The sequence below is a fragment of the Humulus lupulus genome, chromosome 2, assembly GCF_963169125.1.
Source record: "Humulus lupulus chromosome 2, drHumLupu1.1, whole genome shotgun sequence".
Taxonomy (NCBI): Eukaryota; Viridiplantae; Streptophyta; class Magnoliopsida; order Rosales; family Cannabaceae; genus Humulus; species Humulus lupulus.
Window position 1 is genome coordinate 19,368,834 of NC_084794.1, and position 26,000 is coordinate 19,394,833.

General features: G+C 34.3%; 1 protein-coding gene across 1 annotated transcript; it reads left to right on the forward strand.

The window, feature by feature from the left end:
- Window positions 1–16,916: 16,916 nt before the first annotated feature.
- On the forward strand, window positions 16,917–19,863 carry LOC133817423 (zinc finger protein NUTCRACKER-like). Its single transcript, XM_062249934.1, has 3 exons — window positions 16,917–17,491; window positions 17,586–17,982; window positions 18,435–19,863. Exons 1-3 carry the CDS (start codon window positions 17,359–17,361, stop codon window positions 19,600–19,602), a joined length of 1,698 nt encoding a protein of 565 aa, XP_062105918.1. The 5' UTR covers window positions 16,917–17,358; the 3' UTR covers window positions 19,603–19,863.
- The last annotated feature ends 6,137 nt before the right edge of the window (window positions 19,864–26,000 follow it).

Below are 26,000 nucleotides of genomic sequence, written 5' to 3' on the forward strand. Positions count from 1 at the left end.
TAAGGAAATCATCTTTTCACTTCTCATACAGAAGTTATAGATTTCGTATCTATGAATAATACTCTCACTCAATTACACTAATAAATCTCCAAGATGTAAGTATGGGCTAGACCGTAGGGTAAGCTGGTAACGAACAAGTCAAAAGATTTAAATAATATAATTAGCAAAATATTATCACTCAGAATTAAGATCGGCTTAATATATGGTCAATGTTGTGACATTGATTAGATTTGATAACAACGATACTTATTTATTAATCAATAATCAATATCGGTCCTAGTCCGATGTAACTAAATACATCCGATCTTATCTACTTGGTCGATGCCTTGGACAAGACATCACACCCTGAATGTGTAAGTAGATCATATCATAGATTGCCTAATCAGTGAAAATCCAATGCACTGATCTAATCTTAAGACTCGTTCTTTTGAACATATAATTACAACTATAATCCACTGTGACCTAGTCACTATAATTGCAACTATCCATATGTTCAGGATTTTATAAATGTTTGTATTGTTTCAATAATCATGTAATAAAACAAGCAAGCAACACAGTTGTCAAACTAAATGATTTCTACTACTTTTATTGATAATATGAAATCGTGCTACATGTCCGACATGGTTTTATAAGGGCATAAAACCCAACACATACATCCATGTCCAACCAGGAATAAGGAGGGTCAACATGAAATAATTGTCTTTCATACACAACCAAGGTGGCAAATTATAGTTTGCCAACACCACAGGCTACATGCTGTATGCAAGATTCATGTTGCCAAATGGATTAAATCCATCAGCAGCTAAGCCTAGATGAACATTTCTGGGATCCCTTGAAAAATCAGGATGCTTGGCATCAAAGTCCTTCCACGCAGAGTTGTCCACCGGGTGTCGCATCACCCCTTCATCTTTTGATTTCCCGGTGTGATGCCATATCATGTGTTTTGCTGTAATCCTTGAACTGTATAATCTTTTCAACCGAGGGGTCAACGGAAAGTAACGCATCACCTTGTGTGGCACTTTTTTTCCTTTCGTCATTTCAGAAGTAATCCATCTACTACTTCCGCATACTGGACATGTCTCTTTAGATGCATGCTCATTGTAAAATAAGCAGTAATCATACTGACACACATGAATGGACTCGTATCCCAACCCTAATTTTTTCAATCTCTTTTTCGCCTCGTAGTACGATCTGGGAATTTTTCCTTAGGAAATGCAAGCTTTAACAACTTCAACAATTCATCAAATATGTTGTTAGGCACCTTCCCTCTAACTTTTAGATGCAATAAATTTGTTAAAAAGTTCAAGGATGAAATCCAATCACATCCAGGATACAACTCCGCTTCAATCTCCTCAAATAACTCGTCATAATACTGACTCCCACCGGGATCCCTTTCTACTTCCTCGGTTGTCGGTAAAAGAAAGTCTTCCACAACGTGAATTATCTCATCGTCTTCATTCTCATCAACCACCTCATCGGCAACAATTTCTTCCACCTCACCATGAAAAATCCACTTATCATAAGCTTGATGAAAATCCCTATCGAATATGTGTGCCCGAACAACATCCAAAGATTCAAATCTATTATTATTGCATCTTACACACGGGCACCTAATTCTTCCATCAGAATCTTTATGTTCCGACGCCATCCTCAAAAAAGCTTGCAGACCATTCCAATATTCTTGAAAACAATGATTTCTCAATGTTGTCCAAGTTTTGTCAATCGCCATATAAAGTGTTATAAGAGAGTATAAGAAAAGGAAGAAAAATGCAACTGTCCTAATCCTATCATTTTAAAAAGTTTTATTATTTTCAATGTTTTATGATGTCTTATGAGAAGTGTTATTCTTGGACAGACTTGTGTTTTATGATATCTTATTACTTAATTAATTATTCTAAAATTAAATTATTTTTCTATTTATAATTACCAATTAATAAATATAATTTAATAATTTTAAAGTAAATTAAAATTTATGTTTATAATTTTTTAATAAATATTAACATTTTTTATTCTTAATTTTATTACTATAATTAAATCTAGTTTATTTTCAAATATTAAACTAATATTATTAGTTTAATATAATAAAAATGAATTAATTCAATTTAATTGGTACGTGTTTTAATAGTATTGGAATATATTGTAACGTTACTATTTTTTAATTTATATAATATATACACCAAAAAATAATATCTTTAGTTACATTCATTATATAAATATATTTTTTTATAATTAAAGAATAAATCAACAATAGCAGCAGGTCTAAATAATAATACTCTTATAAATAATTGTCTTATTATGAACTAGTATAAACATAAATTTATATTACGTTGTTTCGAACTAGTTTAAGCAGTTGGGTGTATAAATGTGTGGAAGAGAGATTACTCAAATTACCGTAATAAAAAAACATTATTATTTATTATAAAAAATGTTACAAATAATTTGTTAATATAATTACTCAATTATTTTAATATATCATTTACTAAATTTGTTTGGTGGAAAGATATAGACATAATATAAAAATATTGAATTATTGGTTTGTAATTTTTCCTTCTCGGGTAAGGATAGATATTATTTTTTTTATATAGAATATTATATTTAATATTTATTGTAACTGATTTTATATGAATAAAAATAAGTTATCAATATAAAAGTATCAAAATCGATTTTCTGTTATAGGAAAAAAAAATCTCTGGGGTAATGACACCAAAATATGCAATGCGTAATAAATATAGTATTATTTACTTTTTAAAAAAGAAAATCAATTTTCTTAACAAAGACTTATAAATAATATACAATAAAATTATATTTCATCATATATATCTATTTTTGTATACTATTATTTATTATATAGAAAATCGATTACACTAATTATTCCTAAAATCTCACTTATCTAACAGAAGTCACTGTTAATTATTACATTTAATTATTTCAATCATAGATGTCCAAATATATATATAAAAATACAACATCAAATTTTCCATAAATAATAACAAAAAAACAAATCAACAGTGATAAGAACAAACCTTTAATTTCAAAAGATTACAAAAAAAAAATTAAAAAATCAACACAATGATGGTGTTTTTGTTCTGTGTTGTCTTGGTCAAATGTCAATGAGCACTTTCCATAGTGGCAAAGTTAAGAAATTTTTAAAAACAAAAACAGAAAACCCACCCTATATACTTACACTCTGAACTTGGAAATAGAGAAATGACAAAAGAGAAAAACAAAAACACCAACAAAAAAAAAACGAAACAGAATTGGGGTTTTCCAAATTTCAAGTTTTATACCATTGGAAAATTCTCACCGAACCCCAACGACCTATCTCTGTCTATACCCTTAAAATTATAACAATGACAATGTTGGCAGTTAATAATACTATACTATTATTATTAATGAATAAAATGGTGACTTTCCATTAAACATTTCTAAACAAAAAAATTTCTCATTTACATTTTACTCAAACAAGCATATACAGAAATACATTACAAGATTTTCTTACTCAAATACAAAAATACATTATATTCAAACGGACTGGCCTCTAATGGAGAGAACTCTAATGGAAAATGAGGATGCGCACCTGAGACCTGAAACCATCCAATACAACGTTTTGAGACTTGAGAATTAATATGAAAATGAAAAAAAAAATTAAATAAACATATACCTCAGATATGTTTAAGATGGAGACCGGACTTGCGGTGGAGGAGATGGAGAGGATCGGTCGGTTGGTGGAGGATATGGAGAGGATCGGTTTTCAGACTTGCGAAGTAATATGAAAATGAAAAAATGCGATTGAGGGATTTGGGAGAGAAGGAGACGGTGCGGGGATAAAGCCAAAAAGTATCAACGGCAGGACCCGCCACTATTAAATTTTGTCCGCGGCTAATAATATTCCCGCCGCTAAATAGTTGTGATTACCCGCCACTAATATTACTAGCGGTGGGTGGTCCGCCGCTAATATCCGCAGTTAATAAAAATTAAAAAACTTCCTGGGCTTTTTATCACGTGTATTAGATGCGGACTACCCGCCGCTAATAGTGGTGAGTCCGCCGCTAATATATATATTTATTTATTATTAAATACTCGAACATTATTAGCGGCGGACCACCTTGTCCGCCGCTAATAGTCTACACAATACAGGCGGACTGGGCCCGCCGCTAATATGCCCGCCGCTAGTGCCTGTAATTGTTGTAGTGATGTATTCTTGCTGAGCCTCGGCTCACGAGTGCTATACGGTGCAGGTAAAGAAAAAGAAAAGCTGGCCAGTCATGAGTTGGAGAGCTTCAGGGGTAGGGTGTACATATGCGGCCTGCTCGATCGCCACAGCCGAGGGTATCTGTTGGAACTAGGGGTTGGCCCCTGATTTTTCCATGTAAGTTGGCCTTTGTGTATTCATGTTTGGTCTGTAACAGTTATAACTCGTTTTGGGATCCCATGTAATAACTTAAATCCTTTTTAATGAAAAGGTTACTGTTTGACCAAAATTTTTAGAACCTAAACCTGGTGTTAATTTCAATTACACGTTTTAAGTCCAAATGATTTGTTTAGCGAGTTAAGCACTATTTTAATTACACAGTGTAATGGTCTTGGATTAGTAGGGTGTTACATTTAATCTCCTGCTTTTCATGTCTCTATTTATTTCTATTCCCAAAATCCTCTTTGCTAGGTCGAGATCCTTAATTTCAAACTCTCTATTTAGCAACTTGTTAACTTTTTCTCTTTCTCTCATGTGCTTACTTGCAATAAGCATATCATCTACATATAGGAGTAGATATGATATAGCCTTTGCATTTCTCACATATACACAACTATCATATGAACTCCTTTTAAAACCAGATTTGACAACAAAATCATCAAACCTTTTATATCATTGTCAAGGTGACTGCTTAAGTCCATATAACGATCTTTTCAATAGACAAACATGCTCTTCTTTTTCTGTTACTTCAAAGCCTTTTGGTTGACTCATCAAAATCTATTCTTCTAAGTCCCCATGTAGAAAGGTTTTCTTGACATCTAACTATACAAGTTCTAAGTCCTCAACTACAAGTTCTAAGTTTAGAACTCGTTATCTGTTCTAAACTTTTCAATCCTCCTCCCAGTTTGATTTTCAAGAATGATCTTTAATTCTTTAAACTCAGTCAGAGCAGCATTTTTGTTCTTCAAAATGTATACCCAAACATATCTAGAAAAATCATCTATAAAGGTTAAAAAGTACCTTACACCACCTCTCAAAACTGTCATGGTTGGTCCCCATAGATCCGAGTGCAAATAATCTACAATGTCTTTGGTTTTATACAATCTAGCTCCAAACTTTACTCTGGTTGATTTTCCAAGTACACACTGCTTGCAGAAGCCTAATTCTTGTATCTGACCTTTGCCAAATACTCCATTCTTGCCAAGAATTTTCATGCCTCCATGACTAATGTGCCCGAGTATTCTATCCCAAAGCAAAGTTGCTTCATCAAGATTCTTTGTTACAACATTTGCTTGGTACTTTAAAGTGCTTCCTTGTAGAATATAAATCCCATTCACAGCCGACCCTTTCATGATGATCATAGATCCTTTTGTAACCTTTAAAATACCACCTTCAACTTTTACAAAGAAACCATCTTGGTCAAGCATGGCTACTGAGATTAACTTTCTCTTAATTTTAGGAACATGTCGAACTTGCTTTAACACAGTAACACCACCATCATATAGTCAAAGCTTGAGAGTTCCTATAATGCTCCGAATTCTCCGATGTGGTTTAATGGCGGGATTAGTAGGCCGGAAGGACCATACTTGTTTAATTATGCCATTAAATGATATTATGCATGTATATGTAAATTATATTATAATATGATGTTAAATGTATGCATGTGAGTCCACGTTTTTAATTACAGGGGTGTGATGGTAATTTGGCCCGTTGAGGGTATAATTGTATATTTGTATGCATGTCGGTGATATATGTTGAGACCACATTATAATGTGGGTTTGTTCGAGCTATTCGGCATGAGATGATCTTAGATTATTGATTAGCGGTCTAGTCACAATAGGTTTGAGTGCGGGACTCAGGTTGAGTCTCGGGGTGATTTTAATGATTAGAGCGTTACCGGGAATTAAAGGGTAACATGATGTGAATTAATGGTGTTTGAGATTATTGAGAATATCAGGAATTGGAGAGCGTTAATTATGATTAATGAGATATGAGGAAAATACCAATTATGCCCTTGGGAGCCTTTAGAAATATTAAATTGACCTAGGGGTAAATGGACATTTCACCCCTAGGATAGATATAACTAGTGTTGGCTGAAGAAGAGAGTAAAACAGAGCAAGTTTCAAAGTTTCTCCCATACCATCTTCTCCTCCAGTTTTCTTTGTAATTTTTGAACCATTCTTGAGAATTCAAGCTTGGGAAACAAGCTTTAGGAGTTTGGGAGTGTTTTCCTCCATTGAAGAGCATCATAAGCTGAGCTTTGGGTAAGTTTCTAACCATAGAATTCTCTGGTTTGCCCTGTTTTGGTTTTGTTTTGCAGCTGAGATTTCTAGGGTGAATACTTTGTTTTGTTGGGAGTTTTGGCTAGGGTTCCTATGCTTGTGATGTTTGGGGTGTGTTAGGATAGTTTTTGGGTTCATTTGGCATTAAGAATGGGATTTGGAAGCTTGGGAATCAGGTTGAAATCGAAGGAGATGAAGAAGGTCTGTTCAGGGGAGTTTTGGTCTGGAGGTAGCGCTATAGCGCCCACCCTAGGGCGCTACAACGCTCCTCAAGAGGCTTTTGGGAATGTTGGGGGTTCTGAGTATAGCGCTGGGGCGCTAGGGGTTGGGCGCTGAAGCGCTACCTTGTTCCTTCAAAGTCCCGTTTTGAGTGTTTTTAAGGGTTTTTGACTTGGGGTTTCAATCCTTAAGGCCCGGGATCGAATCTACTCACCGTGTGGGCATGTTTCGAGGTCCCGAGAGTGGTGCTTATGTTAAGACCCTATTCATGTTGATTCTCATTAATGGATGTTATAATTGGTTGTGATTAGGTAACCGTTAAGTAACTAAAAGATCGATCGTTCTCAGGGGTCGTCCTTATTATATTTCTCGCTCGAACCTGAGGTAAGAAAATTGCACCCTGTGTATATATGACATGCGTATTTGCTATAGAGGCATGTTGATTGACAATGTGGACATGGATTGCATATTAAATACTAGTGAATGTTGATTACTTGTATATGGCACTGACTAGTCAGGGATACTGACCTAAGAGTGAGAAATGGCATGAGCGTCCTGAACACAGGGCCGAATGAAGATTAGATCTAATTGATATCAGTGTTGAATGACTCTAAGGCATTAACACTGGACCGACCTTAAGGTCGATGAACTTATAAGAGCTTGGCTAGTCTAAGACTTGTTATTCAGAGCCAGGGCATATGGTTCGGTGACTGTTGTCACATGGCTAGGGAACGATGTTCTAGGGTTATGACTCTATGGTCATGAGGAGGGTTATGTTGGTGACTATTCACCATACACCTATCCTGGTCAAACTTATGAAAGGCTGACTTATCATATAAGCCCTGGTGATCCTATCGCCACATGGCTAGCGGGGGCTGTACCCACTTTTGTGACTTTTGCGATTGTCACCTATCTGTTTTGGACTGATAGTCATGGATGATTACTATGATCATTGTTGATATTATATCATGTTGTATTATGTTTTCTTGCTGGGTCTTGGCTCATGGGTGCTATGTGGTGCAGGTAAAGGGAAAGAAAAGCTCACCCAGCCTTGAGTGGAGAGCTTAGGTGGTGATGTGTACATATGCGACCGCTTGACTACCACGGCCAAGGAGTTCTCAGAGGAACTAGGGGGCTCACCCTATTTTTGCCGCTTAGGTCGGCGGGATTGTAAATTTGAAACATTAGTGACCATTTTGTACTGAGAACAACTTGTAAATGTTTTGATTAGCTCTGCAGAGCAATTTGTATGAAAGATATCCATTCCTTTTTATTAGTTTTTCACCTTAACCTGTTAATCACATTTAGAGCACGTTTTTAACCAAAGGACTCGGGTAGCGGGTCAAATTTCTGGTTCATCGTAACTGTTTTGGGGTAAGCAGGGCATTACAGTTCCAATTCCAACAATTGAACATGCTCGATTGTCTCCTAATTTCGCAGTTCCACCACTTAGTTTCGTATAGTTACAAAATTGATTTTTATTAGGACAAACATGAAAAGATCACCCTGAATCTATCACCCAGCCACAATCAGAATGTCCATTTGTTACCACCAATACCCCTGCACTTTCATAGCCTTCACTATCATCACATTCAGAGACCACATTAGCATCTCAATATTTCTTGTGATTGTAATCTTTCAAAACTGGGTAGTCCTTCTTTAAATGATTTGTTTTATTACATACAAAACATCTCCTCTTAAACTTTGAAGTTGATTTTCCTTTGTTTTGACCAACTTGATTCTTGTTCTCCTTCTTGAAAGACTTCCCACAAACAAACAATCCATCTCCATTAGAATCTTCCTTTAGTTCTGACTTTCTTTTCAATTCCTTTGACATTAAAGCATTATGGACCTCCTCAAGTGTCAAAGACTCCTTGCCATACATCATATATTGTATCAACAAAATGTTCATATCTTTCTTTAGGAAGTGAACTCAGGACTACAAGTTCTTGATCTTCATCTTCAATCTTAATATCTATATTTTCCAAATCAAGAATGATCTTGTTGAAGTCGTCTAAATGATCTTCAACACTTTTACTGGTTGCATCTTGAAAGAATACAACTCCTGTTTCAAGAACAAACTATTTTCAAGTGACTTTGTCATGTACAAAGTTTCTAGCTTCTTCCATGGTCCAGCTGTCGTGGTTTCTTTTGAGACATCTCTCAAGACTTTGTCTCTGAGACTTAGGATGATTGGATTGTGATGAGCTTTCTCAAGAAGCTCAGTCTTCTCCTTCTCAATTTTTTCCTTAATGTTACTCTCACCAAGCAATGCATCTTGCTCTCATCCACCACAAACCAAAGTTATTCTCCCCTGTCAACTTCTCAAGATCAAACTTTGCATTTCCCATCTTCTCTGATTGTTCACTAGAATCTTGAAACATAATTCAAGAACCTCATTCAAACAACTTGGCTCTGATACCAGTTGTTATGCAAAACACTGTACTCACACACACACACTAGCAACAGCTTCCAAGAACAATCGAGAACACACACACTCAAACCAAAAATGAACACAAGCTTACGTGGTTCAAAAGGATTGCTCCAACCTAACATCCCCGGGGAAAACCAACTCTCTATGTGAAGTCTCAGAAAAGAAAAAAGAACATATATATATTATTTAAGTGGTGGGACCCACTTGTTTTAAAAATAAGAATATTTTTTCTTTTCTTTTCTTTTTCTTTCTTTTTCCTTTTCCTTCCCGAGCACTCTCTTCTCCTTCTTCTTCTTCTTCTCTCAGCAACCGGTGGCAAGACACCAGACCCAACCACCACCGGCCACCATTTTTGACGCGCGGCAGCTCATCGGTTTTGCCTTGCTCCGGCAACCTCAACTGCCAAGCGGCACCGCCCAAATCGCCGCTAATCGTTCGGAATCGCCAGTCAAAGTTTTGGTCCGTCAACTTTGACTGTGTTTTCCGGCCAACTCCGACCACCACTCGGCAAGTGTTTGGTACCTTTGGAACCAGCATGAAGAGAGGAACAAAACCCACTAAGTCATTCCGTTCAACTCGCCGTTTTTCTCCGGCAAGATTTTGGGTATCTCTGCCCTTTGGAAGCGTTTTCCGGCGACACCGGAGGTCATTTGGGCGAAGGAGCTGTACTTTCGTGATGTACTCATCGGGATGATCGTTTTGATATATGTCATGCATATATTCGTTGACGTTTCCGGTACCGCCACCAACCGCTATTGTGCACCGCTTGGGTGAGGTTCCGAAACTTGAAATTTTAAATATGGTCATATTATATGTCATTGGACACGATTTTGAATAAGGAATGCTAAGATGATAATCGTTTGCTCATTTGGTGCACGTAGGAAAAACGTGATATTAAAATCGGACTAAATCATTCTAAGATCATCGATAAGCTTAGGAGCGTTGCTTTGGGCTCGGATTAAATTCTAAGGAGATATCTAAAGAGGTAGGGACTCAACTAGACTATTGGACTTATTTTACTCGTATTAAATTGCATTCAACATATTCCAATTTTGATATTTATAAAATGTTTGAAAAATTGAAAACTTAACCTGCATGTTTTCTGATCTGTTATGAGGGCACCGAGTGCCAAATATATATTTTGTTCACTTATTTATGCAGATTATGATTTTTGGGTTCATTCAAATGTAGTTGTTATGCTGCCCAATTTTCTAAAATATAAAGGGAATATGTTTATTTCTTTTCATGTTTACCTGCATTTGGTTATACTGATGAGAGCCATAGTGATCATGATTGGTGCACGTTGTTGTTTCACGACCTAGTCTCTGTGTCATCATAGGTAGATCAGGTGTCCACTCACCTGTAGGTGTAAAGACCTAGCATCTGTATACAGGAAGTGTTCTGAGCCTCCCCATTGTGGTGGTTATCAGGTCCGGCTACCCGGTTTAGGATGTCGGATTTTCTATGGTGGGTAACGGGAACTAGGGATCTAGTGGACGGTGTGATGTGCACTTGTAGCTATGCTCTTATGATTATTTGTGGTTTCTCTATTTTGGTTTATACATGATGATATATGTTTTGCTTTCAAAGCTAACTATGCAGGAGTTTTATTAAACTTTTGGGTCCATGGTATTAGTTGTTTTCCTACTGGGCTTTATAAGCTCACCCCTATCTCTCCCATTCCAGGAGCCTAGTGACGCGAATGTGGAAAAATGTGAATTATTGCTGAAGCCAATGTGTTTAGTGCCATAGTCCTATCTTTTGAACATTTTATGCATTTAATTTGGAACCTATCGGTCTGTACATCTAAATTAGCTATGTCCTAGTTAGAAATGAGGAATGGTGGATGCTAAGTATTATTTTAGGTATTTTATGACTTATAAAATTTAACTGTTTGATGACTACATAACTGTGGGGATATTATTATTCTATGTATTAAGATAAATGATCCTACTTTTATCCGTAATATTTTCATATATAATTATAGGAGTTATTCTATTGTTTCGACTTATAATTATATTAATATTTAATATAAATTAAATGATCATTTATAAAGACTATTTTCCACCGAGAGTCAAAGTTTGACCTTTGACCACCTAAGTTATGGATATTACAAATCTACCACGGCCTAGGGCTCGAGTCGTGACACTCTAGATCTTTTATTACTGTAATGATGATTACACAATGTGAAGTTAGTTCATACAATGAGTAGTAGAGCCTATTTATAAACATAGGACTCGGACACTACAAAAAATAACTAACTAAATTGTTTTATAAGGCTTTAGTCAAAAGTAACAACATAAAATGAGACTTTATATATTAGCCATATTAATCAAATAGAGCTCATTAACAATCAATATATTACAAGAGGGTAAAAAAATAATACTTTCAAAAAATACAAGGGAGTAAATAAGTAAATTCTCTTTATTTTATGCGATTATTATATATGAATTAATATTGGTGTTGGTATCCAATAGCACATAAATTAATACTGATAAAATATAATATTATATTAAAATATATAATTGTAGATTTTCATTCGTAATAATTGTAGTCATAAATAGTTGCTTTGTAAGAATAACATGTAAATATTATGTTCACCCTAGCCAACAAAAATTATATCTAACCTTATATGTAAAAACTATATTACACTTTCTTTGCCCCTACAATTTTTTTTCAATAATATCATTAATATTATTCTCTACTATGCCCCACTTAATTTTTTATTTTGTCCCATTACAAATTTTTCCTAGCTTTCACCACTGATATTAATGTAATAAACATATATATTGTTTGAGAAGAAATTAATGATTTGATCAAAAGAACTTTATAGTGATAAGTACGTAGCATTATTTTGTACATGATCGGTCGAGTGTACTATACGTACAATTGCTCTTGTGTACGTACACAAAATTTCTTTCTATATACATGTATGTGTGTGATCGATCGATCTTCCACAAACAGTATATAACTACATTTTTGCTCTTGATATGGATTAGTATAGAAAAGTAACTTGAATATTTCAATATCATGATAATTATCTGTAGACGTAACGTTTAATGGTTTCTTTTTTTATGTGATAAATTAAGATGAGTGATTACCAGTCTTTCCTCGAACATCATTTTAGGAAAAAAGCACAGCCGTCCTTTTAGTGTTACTAAAAGTATATTCTAATCAATTCAATCAAAGACGACTCAATTAATAACAGGCTAAGAAAAAGAAAACGCGCAATAAGAAATCAGCAGCACTTTTTTCTCTCTTTATATAATTATCCCACACTTTGCATTAATTTGCGTACGTAATATACGACCATTTTTTTCGACAATAATAATAACAATAAGTCATCAAAAGTCTTAATCAACTATATATGATTACCTATTCATTCAAAACATTTTGTAAAAAGAAAGATTCCCACAGTATGTTTATAATATAATTTATCTGCATATATATATGTACCCAGATCAATTTTGACCAAGGAGTGAGACATATTTTGATATTAAATTAATGAGAGCCAATAAGTTACCACATGGCTAGGTTATATATATATATATATATGACCTCGTTAAATTCCCATGACAGCTTTTTAGGAATATAACTGTAAGAGCCCTCTCGTCAAAGCATTTGAGTTTCAAGGTATAGAGGCTGCACAGGAAAAGGGGTCGAGCTATATTAGTCAAGTGATAAAAAAAATTTGAATTAAAAGTTGTCTACTTTTCTTTGAAAAAAATATGTTTATATATATGTTAAAGTTGCTAAACCATCAACTTTCAAGAGAGAGCTAGCTCCTTAATCAATTTCATAAATTTATATATATATATTTAAAATACTAAAAGAAAGTAACAAATCCAAAAGAATATTCATGCCACAATACTATTTTTATACCCAAATGAATGTTGGCCCAAATGAATTGAGCTCTTCTAATAAGATTGTGCCATGTGCACCGCAAAGAATAAAAAAGATAGAAAAAGAGAAGAGAAAAATGAGAAAGATCAAAAAATGGGTTCGTAAAAAGGCACTTATTCTCTAACTTTTTAAAACCAAAGCATGTGGGTTTCTGTATTGGTTCCTAGAACCAAATCCTTTTGGTAAATTATTTCACAAGTAAATCTATTTTTTCTTCTTTGTTGTTCTGACAATATTGTCCCTAGAAGTTATATATATATATATATATTATCTCTCTATATATAAGTAAATTGATCTTGCGCATATAAGTATATATATAACTCAACTTATTTTCCTCCAAGTTAAATTCAGTGTATCTACTTTTTAAGCCGACTTAGAGGTTTCTTATGTGTCTAGAAGACTAGAAATAAGAGTACCAAAATTTCATAATAATTAACAACATGATGAACTGCCATATAATAGCACATATATATAGGGTTTCTTGGGATATATTATATATAAAAAGTGATCTTATTAATTAGATAGATAATATAAAGACTCTACTTGTACTTGGGAATACGTCCACGTCTTGAACTTGTTACACAAATTTAGAGATTTGTTTGAATTGCACAAACAAATAGAACAACCGGTCTTTGATCTTATTCATTATCAACGAAAAAGACAACAAGAAACAAACATACCCTTGGTGACAACACTTTGCTTTTCCCCAAACCCCTTCTATTAATTCAAATATTATGATGTACATGCTATGTTGTTATGGTTTCTAGCTCACAAAAACGAAACAAGTCCAAGTGTTATAATTTAATTAAGTACTTTTATTACCCACGAGAGAGAGAGAGAGAGGGTTAATTAAGAAAAAGATTAATTATTCAACTTAATATATATAGGTGAGCTATATAGGCTTGGCACAGTTTGACAGGTTTATTTTAATAATAATATTGATTAAAATTTAAAATTGAGAGAGAGAGAGAGAGAGAGAGAGAGAGAGAGAGATGTGTGGGGTTTGCTTAGGAATCTAATGTGGCCTTGAAAGTTGAAGAATACCCTTTGGGAGAGTGTTGGAGAAGGAGAGAATATTCTGGGGCCACCAGAGTTCAACAGCTAAAATCCAAAATCTTATACTAAACAAAGTTAGAAAGCAACAACATCATTAGATTATGATTAAGGGTTACCAGGAAAAGTCAGCCCACAACCAGACGACTGCTCAAACTTCCAAAAATTCACTGCCTTTGTCAGCTCCCTGTCTTTTAACACGATCACACCCTTTTAATATAATTAATCTTGCTTAATTATATATTAGCTTAGCTAGTGAGAATTATATTCTTTCTAATTAATAATAATTATTATAGCAAACCTAGCTAGCTCCCCCAATTTTCTCAATTATATACATATAATTTATTATTATTACTTGGGCATTTTCCAACACTATTATCTTATATATCTTTTGAAAAATACATGCGGACTCATCTACTTGTTGGTTGTTGACTAGCCTAGAGAGAAATTAAATTAACCCCTGGTCTGTATTTTTAATATCATTTAACCTTTTGTTTCTTTATAATTGGAAAGAAAAAGCCCTAGGGCTAGCTAGCTTGGACTTTAAATGCAAAAAAATATAAATTATACATATATGTGTGACTTATTAGATGATGCATTTTTATCTTTTCTTTTTCATTATTATGTCTAAAATTTATGGCAAAAACGCTGTTTTGTAAATATTATTATTAAGACGTTTCAACAGATGCATGTATAAATTAAAAGACCAAGTGGGTTGTAAATCTAGAGAATATGAATATATATGAGATGGCATTGGGTGCCATGGGACGATTATTCCCTTTTATTACATGTTTCGTCGTTTCCTTTGGATGTTACCTTCTTTGACAGTTGGTCACGTGCATGGATACACGTGCTCATAAGATGTTGCAACATTACCAATTATATCCACATTATTCACTCTATTTTTCTACCTTTGTTGGCTTATAAAGATAAAACCCGGCCAGTAAAAAAAATTGACTTGGAAAAAAAAAGAATCTACATATTAACCATATGATCGATCGTTTCAAACACTTATTGCATTAATCTTTATTTAAATTAAAAATTTGTATAGCTTTCTTTAATGGGAATACTTTGAACATTCACCAACCACTTATATATATATATATATATCTACATCACACACATATGCCAATTTCACATATAATTATATGAATGAAAACGACACACACATATATAATTAACAACAGTAGCCTTTGTTCGATCAAACTTTAGAACAAATTAATTATTCATTATAGTTTGGCTTAAAACTAGCTTGTACTTTTAGGAGAATGATTGAAACAATTGATCATAATCGTCTAGTATGTATGTATTGTATATTTATATTTATATCGTACCAAACTTCACACTAGCAAGACAAAACCTAGTGCTCTTTGATTTCCTTGGTTTATATTTGATCAAAGTCTGATTTCGGTGTGCATGTTAATTTAGCCTAAATTTTAAGTTTGGAAAATCGGATTGAATTGGATAGGATATTTAATATTTTAATATATAATTTTATTATAAAATCAGTAAGATTATTGAAAAAATTAATCCAATTAACAACCTAAATAATTCCTTTGGTAAGGAATAACTTAATTCATTACATAACTTTGGATAATTTCTATTCTATCCAATTTCGATCTTCATATAATTTTGCAAAAAAAAAAAAAATGTTACATCTTTGCATTAATCTATATATTTTTTTTAATTCAATTGAATCTCATTTTCCAAATGTATTTGCAACTGTTCGGAATCATCAATAGTGGTGTTACTATAGCTAGCAATCAAATCAGTGTTTGTATTTTCTTCTTCTTCTTCTTCATTCTCTTTTAATGGAATGGCAAATAATACGCCCCAAAAATTCGATTCAATAGGGTTAGCTAAAGAAGATTTAATGAAAACTCTCTTGTTTCGTGTAACATTATATTTAATTAAAATTTTGTTGAGATGTAAATAAATTTTATTTATTTTTAATTTGTGGCATATAATAAGGAAGTAATAAATGAAAATCAAACCGTACAAAGCATTGCACAGAATACGAACAATGATATATATAGCTTTATATTTTTTTTCACACGATGAAACTTTTACACTGATAATGATCATCAAATAATTGATTGCACTACTATAAAATTTTATGTGTCACACATTGTCAACAGTAAAAGTAGCAGAAGCAAATAGTATTAGCTACATGTGAGACGTGCAGTTATTTGAGGTCCCTCAAAGTTAAAAAAAAAAAAAAGCTAATTGCTTGAAGTTCAAGAAACGGGAATAAAGTAATAAAAAAAGAAAAATCAGAGTTATAAACCTTGTCTCATTGAGTCCATATATTGAAAAAATTTAACCTTATTAACAAAGAAGCCAAAAATATATTTCTATTTTTATTTTAACATGGATATATATATGTACATAATAAATAATCAGGGCAAGGAGGCTGCAATGAAGGTGAAACCCAAGAAAGCCAGTCTCTATGGCCGCTACTACTAATATTGCTTTTTTGAACTTATCTATGTATATATATAGGTAGCTAGATACCTAGGTAGGCTTTTCTCTCATAGAAAATTTGTTGGGTGGTGGGTTCTTGATGAAGAGAAATATATATATAGAGAGAGAGAGAGAGTGAAAGACCAATATTATTATATGTTATAATTATTATTACCAAACGATGATATTTGTAGTTGGAATTTATAAATAGGAAAAACAAAAAGCAAAAACAAATTATGGGATAATCATTCCAAATGGAAAAAGGCAAGGAATTAGCTTTCCGGGACCGGACCTAGCTAGCTCATCATATGTGTCATCATGCACCTCTCTTCCAAAACCTCCTCTCTTCTTCCCTATTCCTATTCCTATTCCTCTCTCCCAATACTTTAACTTTTCACCGCCTCTTCCAACATCTCCACATTACTATATTATTATATTCCTCCTAAAAAGTAGATAATTAAAATGACTGCAAAACCTTATATGCAAATAAATTAATTATTTAGAGAAAGAGAGAGAAAGAGATCCAATCTATCTCTTGCATTATATTTTTCTCTTATTAGTTTTAATTCTATTAGGTTTGAAACCATCCACTCATATATATAATAGCCTTCCTCATTTCTACTCTTTGGTTTTCTTTCTTAATCACATATCTCATCATCATCATTATCATCTAAAACAACACACAGCAGCAGTGTCCTTTCTTGATCAGCTAGCTTGTCCTTTTCTTTTCTCTTCTCACTGTCTTATATATATATACCAATAAATCCAGTCAAACTAAGATCGTCAAGAGAGTTTATAATAAGCTTCATCCGATGCTTCCAAACATGGCTGAAGATCAAACAACTATCCCAAATGGGTTTTCCCAAATTAGCCCTATTCTTGAAGGATCTACTATTATCAACCCTCCTCCATTGAAGAAGAAGCGAAACCTACCCGGCACTCCAGGCAAGCTCTTCTTCTTCTTCATGTATATATGAATATGTAGAAATATATTATACTAATAATTAATGTTTTAATTGTTTATATAATACTATTGCAGATCCTGAAGCTGAGGTGATAGCTTTGTCGCCGAAGACTTTAATGGCGACCAACAGATTCTTGTGTGAGATATGTGGGAAAGGGTTTCAGAGAGATCAAAACCTTCAACTCCATAGGAGAGGGCACAACCTGCCATGGAAGCTGAAGCAGAGAAGCAGCAAAGAGCCGAAGAAGAGGGTTTACGTTTGCCCTGAGAAGACATGCGTCCACCACCACCCTTCGAGGGCGCTCGGAGACTTGACTGGTATTAAGAAGCACTTCTGTAGAAAACACGGCGAGAAGAAGTGGAAGTGTGAGAAGTGTTCCAAGCGATATGCCGTACAATCCGACTGGAAAGCCCACTCTAAGACTTGTGGAACTAGAGAGTACAAATGTGACTGTGGAACTCTTTTTTCACGGTAATAATTACTTAAATCTCTGTAGATTAATTGATTGCCAATCGTTTTCTTTTCATCTTTTTTGGAGTACTGAAATTGTAGATAAAAGTTGTTTAGTTAGAGAAGTGAAATATATAATAGGACAAAGACTATAGAAAGCACCAAAAGTAATTGATATATGCATGATCTTGTTTTTTTCTATAATCTATATGTATTTAGGTTGAGTTTATAAGTGTATTTTTAATCTTGCCTTTTAATTGTATATTGGCTAGGTTGTTTTAGAATACTAATATCACCACAAACCTATAAGATAGCATTAATAATCTTCTTCATCAAAACCTAGGTCTCTCTTCTTTAAATTTCTAGTTTAGTGTTTTTTGTTATTATTGGTAAATAAATTAATTAACTTATATATCCTAGCTAGAAGATATAATATATTGTACTAATTTTGGTGTAATATATATGATGAGCAGGCGAGACAGCTTCATAACTCACAGGGCCTTCTGTGATGCCTTAGCTGAAGAAACAGCAAGAGTAAAAGCAGCCTCAGACATGAACATAATAAATCCAATAATGGGAGCTGCTGGAAACCTTGGTTATCATTTCATGGCCACTGGAGGACCAAATAGCATGACACAGCATTTTCCCTCTGTTTTCAAGCCAATATCAGCCAATGATCACGAGGCTACAGCCGCAAGAAGCCAGCTATCTCTATGGATGAGCGGACAGGATCAAACAATAATGGCATCCTCAAACAATAACAATGCCTACCACGATCAGATTCGTCATCAACATCAGCACCATCATCAACTCGGTTCGTCAGTGAGTTCAGCAAGTGAAATGTTCGGTACTACTGACAACCCTCTTGTGTCGTGTACTTCATCATCAAATCATCCTCCACCGTCCGATTATCACCACCATCAGCAGGAGCAGGAGCAGCAGCAGCAACAGCAGCTGAATTGGGTTTTTGGAAGTGGTACTTCTACTACTAATAACAATAAAATCTCCTCAAACAGTATTAATAACCCTCCTCCTCCTCCTCCTCATCATCATCATCATCACGAAGAGCTCACCATGACCACTTGCTCGCTTCCGATGAGCATTACTGTTAACAAGGAAGGAGCCGGAGCTCAGCTGGTTAGCGTTCCTTCCTTGTACAGCACCCAACTCAGTACTACTAATTCACATCAAACACCTTCGGCAGCTGCGGCGGCCAACATGTCCGCCACGGCTTTACTCCAAAAAGCTGCTCAGATAGGAGCAACTTCGAGTGTTGACTCATCTTTCCTTGGAAGTTTTGGGTTGAAGTGCAATAGTAGTACTATAACTCAAGTCCAAGATGGGAACAATATTAATAAATCGTGCGGTTTGTATGGCTCTACCCCAATATCGAGGGTTGGCAGTCATGGTATTCATAGTACTAATAACAATAATAATAGTAATGTGGACAACCCAGAAGGTGAAATATTCCAAATATATCCTCCGGCGGCCAAACGGAGGTTTGTTCAGATGAGTAGTACAGAAGATCAGGCAGGAGGACAAACTAGGGATTTCCTAGGCGTTGGCGGAGGCGGCGGCGGTGGCGGAGTGCAAACGATTCGCCACCCGGCTGCAGCAGCATCAATCAACGGTTGGATTTGAATATCTCTCCCTATTGATCATATCATTTATATGTGGAAATATTTCCATTTGCGATAGTAGAAGATCAGTAGTGTTTGTAATTTTATTTTTATTTTTTCTTTTTTTTTTCTTCAATGGAAAGCAAAGTTGACAGTGGTGGAAAAAGAGAGAAAGAAAGATTTAAGTAATGGGAAACTTTGCAGGATTGAAAAGGTGGGCATTGAGTGCTTGATGGGGACTAAAAAGTTTGTGCACATATATATATATATTTATTAAAATTAACTATATAGAGAGAGATTAGCTAGAGAGAGATCCATGCATATTCTTGATCTGTTGAAGCCCTGAAAGCTCATTCATCTCGATCCCTTTAGAAAGAAAAAAAAAATGGTGGCTTTTGTTTTTTTGGTAAAGGGGTTTGCGTGGAGATTAGGTAGTGGGAGCAAAGGCAATAAGAGCCCCTTTTTGGCCTCCATTATTGCATTTCTTTCAATTCTTTTGTGGGACTACTTGTCTAGCTACCTGGCTAGCCAAAAGGAGCGTTCAAAAGAATGTTGGATAATTATATCATTATATTTATATATCATGTAGTACAAATTATATATATATAAATATTTATAAAGCTAGGCTAAGCCAATTATTAGTTATATATAATGGAATAATATGTATAGTTTTTTCTTTCCTTTTTCCTTTTTCGAATCATGATTCAAATATTAACTCTTCTACACAAGATTAGTTAGCCGCAATGCATATATAATATCTATGTGCAACACTAATATAAATAATATTAGTTGATCTTCTATATAAATTTTTATATACATATATATATATATATTTTTTAATTTCCCCATTAATCTGGTTGCTTGCTAGTGCTATATATGTATCAATATTTAAAAGAAAAATATTCATATTGCATGCGCAGTAGTTTGATTGAACTAGATCTATAGAGACATATGTGAAATAATTAATGAGAAAAAAATCATATTATAATAAACTGTAATATATAGATAGATAAGCAAATATATATTTATATATATATGAAGCACAAAATATCATAAAATTAATCATTTTCTATCCCCAAAGGGATATACTTAATTCGATGCAACAAGTCATCTCATGACAGGCACTTGATTTCAAAGATTCGGTGGTCGCTAGCTAGATGGCCAACTCTCGTTGTACACTCAAGCTAAATATAATTAAATTGAATGATCGTTTTTACCAAAATGAATGTGATACGTATATGAAAAGACGACAAGTCACAAATTTTATTGAGGGTTATTTTTTTTCTTATTGTTTTACTACTTTTTTAGCATTTAATCCATAATTTCCAAACGAAAAGTAAATTCTAATAGTTTTATCATAAAAAATTATAAGGTTTATATGGACCATGTATTTTTTCTGATTACCTATTTAGACTCTGTGTTTTAAAATATTTATTTTTGGATCTTATATTTTGTAAAATAATTCAAATAAGCTCGTAAACTCAATTTTGATTAAGAAATAATTGAATATAATAATACAATTTTTAAGAATATTGATTTTATTTTTGTTCTGAATTATTAGTTTAATGAATTATTTCTGGTTTTAGTTGAGAAAACTTTAACTAAAATTGAGTTTAATGTTCTATTTCAACAATTTTATAAACCATGTGATCTAAAAAACTAATTTGTGAAAACACATGGTAAAAAAAATATAAACTAAATATATATATATTTTCAACATATTTCCAAAAGTTTATTTCATCTCATTTGACAGTTATTTTATGTCCATGTGTCAAGGGTAAATCAGTTAAAAAGAAATATAATAATATTAATTATTGGTGCAAGAGTTGATTGGTTAGAGAGAGAGAGAAAAAACTAGGGCACCCCAAAGTTTTACAAAAGCACTCTTGCCTATATATAATATAAATTTTAAATCTTTTGGGAAAAAACAAAAAGAAATTTGCTAAAATAATGTAAAAGTGAGTAATTTAAAATTTTAAAATATTTATATAAATACATATTATAACGCAACAAAATTAATAATTTCATGTCCCATCAAATTAACATTTAAACTAAGAAAAAAATACTTCGATAAATATATATACCATGCCTCATCATCTCCTTGCTTTTTGTAAATGGTATGCTTTATTAGTTCCCCTTATTAGGCAACGCATAAAGAGTATTTTTATTTACATTAAAAGAGAAAATATGGATCAAAAGAAAAAGAAACAAATATTCTTAGCTTGTCAAAGCTCTTGTTACCATAACTTTTTCCTAACATGATTGAACGAGGGAATATGGTGCTGCCATACAGCAAAGTTACAGAATCACAATATATATACCACAAATTCAGCTCCAATAATTTCAAGAGTACGTACATCTCAACCTCCAAATTTTAGCTTTTGCCTTTTAGTGGTATTAACATTTATATGCATGTATGGTCATATATATATGTCCATTATGCATAGGAAGATTTGTCGAGCCAAAAAAAAAAAATTATCGACATGCACAAATCGATTACGTGTTATCCTCGTGTCATGTTTGCCTTTCGAAACCAGTGCCAAAAGCTATAATAATTATTGTGTTTGTGATATATGCGCTGGGACCTCAGATCCAGACATTTTGTATATAAAGCTACTATATATGAATATGAGAAATTAATAAAGTTTGATAACAAGCTTATTATTTTCTGACTCGATCAATATTGATTTCATTAAATTAGATATATAGATGGTTACGTAGTAAATAGTTTATGGATAATAGAACGATATTTGGTGTCGGTTTTAACTTATAATAATTAAGGATACATATATAAAGTGTTGAGAGAATATAAATTTGAAATGTTTTTATATGCATATTCTAAGTAGTGTATATATAGTGATGATATTAGAAATTAATGATAGTAAGCTTTTTGTGCTTTTGATTGGTGAAGTGTTGTGTAGGTGGTTGTTGTGGTGTGTGAGAGTACTTGGCTAAAGACAAAAACAATTATTTGAGTTGGAGGGCAGGGCAGGTCAGGGGTCCAAAATTGCAATCTTATTTGATTTCAGACAACTAATAATATGTTCAAATTTCCTTTATCTCTCTCATTTTTTTCTTTTTCATGAACGAACGTCAATCAGGGCAGCTAGTGTGTCCGGATCAAATTATTAAAGGGAAAAATGAGTTTTCTGAAAACACGATAGCTGCATCATCGTCAAAATCAACTACCTTTCCAAAAATAGAAGACATCAACTTGTCAGTTATGTGAACCAAATTCATTTTACAAACTGATCTAAGCATAATCGAACTTATACGAGAGAAAGAAAGAAAGAAAGAAAGACAAACCCCATTTGAACCAATTGTCGTTAAAACTTTTAATTTTCAGTGTTTGTCAATTATGCTTGAAGAAGATTAAAGAGAAATTAGTACTATATATACATATACATATAGCGCCAAATTGCTAATATAAAATAGCAATTTCTAATGAGCACCACATTATTACCCATGTTTGGAAGCAGTGGCCAAACCAGGATTTAAGTTAAGGGGTACCATATAAATTTTTGACAAATTTAACAATACAAAATAATTATTAAATTGTTAAACTCAATCAATTTTTTACAAACGTTTATCATGAGTTTTCATGCTTTGAAAATGTCATATAATAACTTTAATATCAATGGGAAATTTGAGTTTTTATGCTTAACGAGGGGACTTAAGTTAAAAAAATGCTAGGCCTTTTAATCATTTCAAAATAGTGCCAATTGGTTTGAAAATACCCAAAAAACCCTTGGCATAATCCCCTTCCTCCCCAAAATTTTCAATCTCCATTTTTCCTCACTTTCTCTCTCGGTTCTTCTTTCCCGCATCACCCACGACGACCCAGAAATTTCCCCATGTGTCCTCACGTCTCGCCGTCATGTGTCCTTCGTGATGTTACTCGATGGTGGTTCGACAAAGGTTCGATGCCTGCTTGATGGTTCGACAGGTTAATCCATATAGGGATCTAGGGCATGCTTGATAGGGGTTTGATGCATGCTCGATGTGGGTTTGATAGGGTAGGCCATTAGGGTTTTCAGGTTTAAGATTGAGGGATTCGATGTGTAACGACCCAAATTTGCTAATAAGGCTCAAGGGCCTTGATTAGTGTGTCTGGAGGGCATAATGGAAATTATGTGTGATTTTAATGAGTAAGATGCATGATTATAATTTAAAGCATGTTTTATGACTACCTGAATATTTGAGATGCATGACTATGTGTATTAGTATGCATGTAGGCCCTGATTAGGTTAGAAGAGCATAATCGTAATTTTGGTCGTTATGGGCATAACTGCTTTGATATATGTGATAATCTTCGAGGCCACATTATTATGTGGATATATCTATGATATGTGACTCGAGACGATCCTAGTGAGCAGAGTAGCGAAAAAGTCATGGCAGGGATTTATACCCGGCTCGGGGTGAGCCTAGGGGTATAAATGGGAATCTAGTGAGTACATTGGGGTCTATTTTGACATTGAGGAATATTATTGGTGATTAATTAGGTATCGGGAATCAAGCGGGAAATATTAGAGACACTCGAGGAGTTAGCGGGAATCGGGGTGAAATTACTAAAATGGCCCTAAGTGGACTAAAGGATTTGGAAATTAATAGGGAGGGCATTTTGGTCAATTGGCATCTCAGAGATAGATATGTTAAGGCTTTATGTTAGTGGAAGTTGTAGAAAAGTATAGAAGTCTGAGGAAAGAAAGAAAAGAAGGAAAAGGAAGAAAAAGAAAGGGAGAAAACAGAGAGAGTTTTCTAAGGTCGGTGTATGCTTCCTTCATCAGTTTCTTGAGGATTTTTGGAGCAAAGTTCAGAGGAGAGCTGGGTTAGGCTGAGCATCAAGGATCCTAAGCTAGTTTTGAGGAATTGGCAGAGGTTTAGCAAGAACTCACCAACACTTGAGGTAAATTCTGTAAGTTTCTTCAGTTCTGGTTTTGGTTCTTAGCTAAGATATCTAAGCTGTGTTGATGGGGAATTTTAGGAAAGTTGGAGCCAAGGGTTGAGGAAGAGCAAGCCAAGGAGGTCTAGAGGAAACTTGAGGTCGAAATTCCACCAAAGGTATAAATTCTAAGCTTATAACTTTGATGTTTAACTGGTTTCTGCTGAGTTTTAATGTCTAGAAGTGGCTATGGTGAATTTTGAGATTAGGGATGCATGTGCTTAAGTTCTAGGTATTTGTGGTGCTTGGGATGAGTGGAGTATGTCCATAAGGTTGTTTTTGAGTTTGGTAAAGATTTGGAGAAGTTTTGGTTGAGTTTGGTTCGAGAAATCGCAGGAAGGGAAATTTGGAGTTGGTCTGTCTGTGACTAGCGCTACAGCGCTAGCCTTTGGGCGCTGTAGCGCTAGGCCATACATGCTGAGGGGATTTTGCTTCTGTTTGTAGCGCTGTAGCGCTGCCCTGTTTTCAAGAAGGGATTTTAGGGTTGTTTGCAAGGGTTTTTGACCAAGTGTTTGGGATTTGATTCCACCACCTTGTTTGGTGGAACTAGAACTTCCCGGGGGCTCGGGTTTGGTCCCGAGGCTAGGTTTTGAACTTGAGGTTTGATGATGACATTGGCCTATGGTTGTGTATAGGTGAGCGCTAGGGCTCGAGAGGGATCGTGCTCAAGCAGTCAAGTGATCAAAGCTAGCTAATTGAAAGGTAAGAAAACTGCACCGGTTATATGATTGCGATGGGACTAAGTGATCCCGATATTTGTATCGTGTCAATGATGGTATTATGCCATGGGACATGTGAAAGAGGCCTAAGAGTGTCGTACATAATATTTGCGCACAGGGCGTGGCTTGGCCATTGGTAGCCGAGGACAGCTTAATATTCACTGAGCTCGGTTTAAGCGGGCCGGAGTCAGTAGGATAACAGAGGGAGCGGCCTGAGGGTGCTAGCCTTAGTTATCATCTGTGAACTAATATATGATATGAGTTTATATGCTTAGTATGTTGAATACTTGATTATACTGAATGATTATATGGCTGAGAATATGTGAAGCAATATGAAATATTGATTTGTCTGTTGGTTGCTTATGCTCTGTTGTTGTGTTTTCTTGCTGGGCCTTGGGTCACGGGTGATTCGTGGTGCATGTAAAGGCAAAGGCAAGCTGGACCAATCCTGAGGTGGAGAGCTGCGGGGTTGAATGTACATAGACAGCTGTTCGATCGCCATGGTCGAGGAGTGGATCAGGACAGGGATTACCTAACTGTCTGTTTTGCCTTAATATGGCTTGTTATTGTATCCAAACCTTATGACTTTTGTAAACGGTCTTTAAACTTGATATTTTTGGGATCCCGTGTAAACAGGAAATGCTTCTTAATGAAAATGTGGCTTTTGAGACCAAAACATTTTTAACCCTTGTTCCTTTATAGTTTCAGTAACACGTTTTAAATTAAATGACTAGATTAGCAAGTTTGGCACTTTATAAA

Excerpts from the sequence above, each read along its gene's own strand:
- LOC133817423 (XM_062249934.1), top strand. The coding sequence starts at position 17,359 with ATGCTTCCAAACATGGCTGAAGATCAAACAACTATCCCAAATGGGTTT. Across the intron at positions 17,492-17,585 it reads AAACCTACCCGGCACTCCAG|ATCCTGAAGCTGAGGTGATA; the intron begins GCAAGCTCTTCT and ends ATACTATTGCAG. Across the intron at positions 17,983-18,434 it reads TGTGGAACTCTTTTTTCACG|GCGAGACAGCTTCATAACTC; the intron begins GTAATAATTACT and ends TATGATGAGCAG.